The following is a 3,783-nucleotide window of genomic DNA, read 5'->3' as shown; positions in this document are numbered from 1 at the left end:
AAAAAAAAAAAAAAAAACCAAGAAATACTGAGGAAGGTGGGCACACTGGCCCAGCAGTCTGGGTTCTGGTAGACAACAAAGCTCCTGACCCACCCTGACTCCTGGACCCAGAGGAGACCCCACCCCAGGCCATATCACAGGCAGAGCTGCCCAGGACAAAGCTGGGATGGGAGGACGCCTGGAGATGCCTACCCCTCTTCCTGGCCTAGATGTCACCTCCAGGAACAGCAGAGGATCCAACTTCAGGAGCGCCTTCAGCACTCCTGTACCAGCCAGTGGGCCAGATACAGATGATGGGGTGCAGGTGGAGTATGCCACACCTCAAAGCACCACACCAGAACTCCAACATGTAACTCCCAGATGTGAGTGCACCTGTGGGTGTGGCTCAGGGCAGGTGGGCAAGGGTCTCGACAGGGAGACCCTTGCCTAGGGCTACCAGGCACTCCTCACATGTGGGGTACCTTTTTTACCTAGGCCACCTGTGTCCAGGTGGCCCAACCTTTCTGAGGCTTGACAGCACGGTGCTACGGGAGGAGGACTCTGTGTCCCGCAGGGGCAGGCTCCAAGAAGCCACCAGCTCTCCGGCCTCAGTGGCCCACAGACTACCTCCCAAGTCCTGCACCTAGGCTCATGGCACCCCAGATTCCAGCCCCACAGAAGGGAGGCTCGGGTGGGGCCGCAGGCTCTTCTCATCCAGTCCCCAACCCAGGTTTAGCCAGGCCCTGGAGCAAGTGGCCAGGCGGGGACTGCCAGCAGGGCGAAGGACACACTGTGCTGCCCCCTGGGTCATTACAAAATCCCCAAGGCCAGCCTGGGAGTATTTCCCAGGGACACAGCAGGAGGCATTCTTTCTCCTGCCCAAGGGGCAGGCACCTAGGGCACCCAAGCATACCCTTCAATGACGAATGCCAAAGCCACACCTCGTCCCAGGGAAAGCAACACAGAAAAACCACCACACACACTTGGTCCAACAGGACAAAGGTCACCTTTTATTTGGGTCAGTGCAGGCAACACACTGTGGGCACCACAGGGTCCATCACCACTGACCAGGAGCTGTTACGAGTTGGGATGTCACATACGGAAAATGTGTTAGGTCCACTCTAAGTCTGCTAGCACTCTGCCCCAAGAGCCTCAGGAAACTGGCACCAACGGCCACAGATATGCCCTCGAGTGGCTGGCATCCAGCACAGGAGAGCGTGTGGGCCTCGGCCACACACAGGCACCTCTGGGACCGCAGCCTCTGGCCAGGCAGGCAGCACAGACACAAGGTCAGGGACCCGCAGGAGGCGAGGCCTCGGCACAGACACTCAGCTCTGAGCCGCCAGGTGAGGACTGGTGTCTGCACTAACACAGAGCATGGTATCGGGTTCAGGAAGGAAAGAACAAGGAAAGGGTTTTCATAAGAGTGGGTCAAATACATAACAAGTGGTAAACAAGAGGGCAATTTTAAATAAACTGGCCAGAAAACAAAAGCAGAGATGAGTACACAAGCTGTGCTCCAGCTCCTCCGCTCAACACTGGAATGAGGAGGGCACCAGTGGCAACCTGTGGCCGCATGCACCCTTGGACACAGCGGCACCGCACCCATCTGGCGCCTCACACATGTTGGTTTTCTGTGATGCATCTTCCCCACATGTGTGCAGGTGGTGTCATTAAACACAAAGGCTGAAAAAGGAGATGAGGGCCACATAGGAAGTCACAGACCCCAGGCTGAGACCAGGCTGGCTGACACTAGCCCGGTCTGCCTCCAGTGCAGGTCCCCTTCCGTGAGCTGGCGGTGTGGGCCATCACAGAAGAACTAGGACCAGTGCGCGGGAAGCCTCAGTGTGCACAGCACCAGCCCATGGGGCCTTGGGTGTCTACCTGCCTCCAGCACAAGAGGAGGACAGGCTCTGGCCAGCTGGGCGTGAGAATTCAGAGAAAAGGCTCTGCAGGACCCAGGACCTGCAGCTCCACAGCACCCGGGGAGCTGGAAGGAAGCAGATTAGAGTGAGGCTGAAGCACATGTGGCCGGCTCTGGCAGACACCCTGCCTCTGGCTCAAAGTAAAGGGCGACTCCTTGTGGCCAGAGTGACAGCAGTCTTCTACCATGCCAGAGAAATGAACAAGCACTTTCTGGAAGGAATCTGTTTCATTCTAAACAACACATTTTTATGATGAGTCCAAACCACCTCTCCTGGACCCCTGTCCATGGCTGTCACCGGCCAGCCAACACAGCCTCTACCACCTGGACAGTGTTCGCAGTGCCGGCCCCACCCCAACCTCCAGCTCCAGCCTGCAGGGAGTCAAGAGCTCCATTAAGAATGCACGCAGGGTACTAAACAGGCATTGAATTTGTATTTTTAAGTGACCAATTCTAATAAAATGAAAAACAGGTCTACTAAACAGGTCCAAAAGACAATACAGGAGATAAGCTATAAAACCAAAGCATGAGCCGCCATCGGCGATGCCACCCCCGGTAGACACTTCACTGGGTGAGAAAAGAAGCTGAGAATCTTGAGTTTCCTCCAAATCACACGTTTTGGTTTTTGCTTTCCTTTTAAGGTTTTTAAAAAGTGAAACCCAGGAGTCTGGTGAGCCTGCCCTGGCTCGGCAGCACGTCCCACTGGCCCAAGTCAAACTCTGGTGCCTTCGTCCCCCGCAGTGACTGGGCTGTGGCTCACTCTTGCGCTATGCTTCTCAGCACGTACTTGACCGTGTAGGCAAAGGCTGCAAACCCAACTATAACAAACAAGTTCGCCAGGGCACCACCCAGGAGTCCATGGTGCCGGTTGGCCTGCTGAAGCCCTGCCAGGTTCGGGCCGGCACCAGGCGCATGCCCGTTGAGAAGCTGGATCCCGTTCTGGCCGTGGTGCGTTTCCCCATCGGGAACCACATCTGGCAGGGGGAGAGTCTGCGGCCTGCTACTGAGTTCATCTTGTGCTTTCTGCTTTTGTTTAATTTCCTAAGAGAAAAACACAAGAAACCAAGGTTGGTCTGAACAAACCAGTCCTTTTAGGAGCTGCACTCCAGGTCTTGGGCCCCAGAGTTGTCATAAAACTGAAGCTCTCGGTTTCACGTGCCGAGTCCTGATACCCGGAAGTGGGCATGGGTCCTAACCCCAATCCACAGGAAGAGGAACCAAGCAAGCTGGCAAAATCACTACCCGTGCGACACAGCCAGGGTGGAGTGATGCAGTGCCGCAGAGTGCCCCCCGCCCTGCAGCTGCAGCCACGTTCTCAGCTCCTACACCAGGACCAGGGAGTACTTGGCCCCAGGCACAGAACACCCAGCACAGATGCCCCTCCATGCCCTGCAGCCCCCAGAGGGACTCATACACATCTTCTCTTTGGAAAGAATAGAATCTGAAAATGTTTTTAATGTAAAGGAAGATAGAGCTCAGCTCCAACTTTCACTTTCTTACCTCCACAACTTCAGGAAATAATTCACAAAAAACTTTATCTTTTAAATTAAACGCTAAACTCTGTGCTGCCAGTTGTCTTTTCTAGAAAGAGAGAGAAGGGAAATATCAGCCAGAAAGCTAAATTTAATTCCTTAAAAATTCTAAAAATAGACCCTCTTCATGCTATAAAAAGCAAATAATGAACTTGTTCTTCACAACAAACCAGCCTCATGAAGGCTTATTTATCTTTTCATTATCAGTAACATTAAACTTGATTCCTATTTTAAAAAGAAATAAATCTGGGGCTGGGGATTTAGCTCAGCGGCAAAAGCGCCTCCCTGGCAAGCGCAAGGTCGTGAGTTCGGTTCCCGGTACCGGAGAAAAACCAAAAAAAAAAAAAA

At 53.7% G+C, this 3,783-nt stretch overlaps 1 protein-coding gene across 8 annotated transcripts in view; it reads right to left on the bottom strand.

The window, feature by feature from the left end:
* Positions 1-961: 961 nt before the first annotated feature.
* Positions 962-3,783, bottom strand: part of Ube2j2 (ubiquitin-conjugating enzyme E2, J2) — a 20,200-nt gene continuing 17,378 nt past the window's right edge. For 6 of the 8 annotated variants that reach the window (XM_013504216.1, XM_013504214.1, XM_005404244.2 and 3 more), the window contains 2 exons: positions 3,404-3,484; positions 962-2,944 (listed from right to left, as the gene is read on the bottom strand). In XM_013504216.1, the coding sequence (XP_013359670.1) occupies positions 2,660-2,944; positions 3,404-3,484 (366 nt within the window). In that variant the 3' untranslated portion in view covers positions 962-2,659. The remainder of the gene's footprint in view (positions 2,945-3,403; positions 3,485-3,783) is intronic. The other 2 variants (XM_013504218.1, XM_013504217.1) reach the window with 1 other exon arrangement.

The sequence above is a fragment of the Chinchilla lanigera genome, unplaced genomic scaffold (genome assembly GCF_000276665.1).
Source record: "Chinchilla lanigera isolate Chin_1 unplaced genomic scaffold, ChiLan1.0 scaffold00085, whole genome shotgun sequence".
Taxonomy (NCBI): Eukaryota; Metazoa; Chordata; class Mammalia; order Rodentia; family Chinchillidae; genus Chinchilla; species Chinchilla lanigera.
Note: the sequence above shows the minus strand (reverse complement) of the source record. Positions and strands in the feature narration are given on the sequence as shown.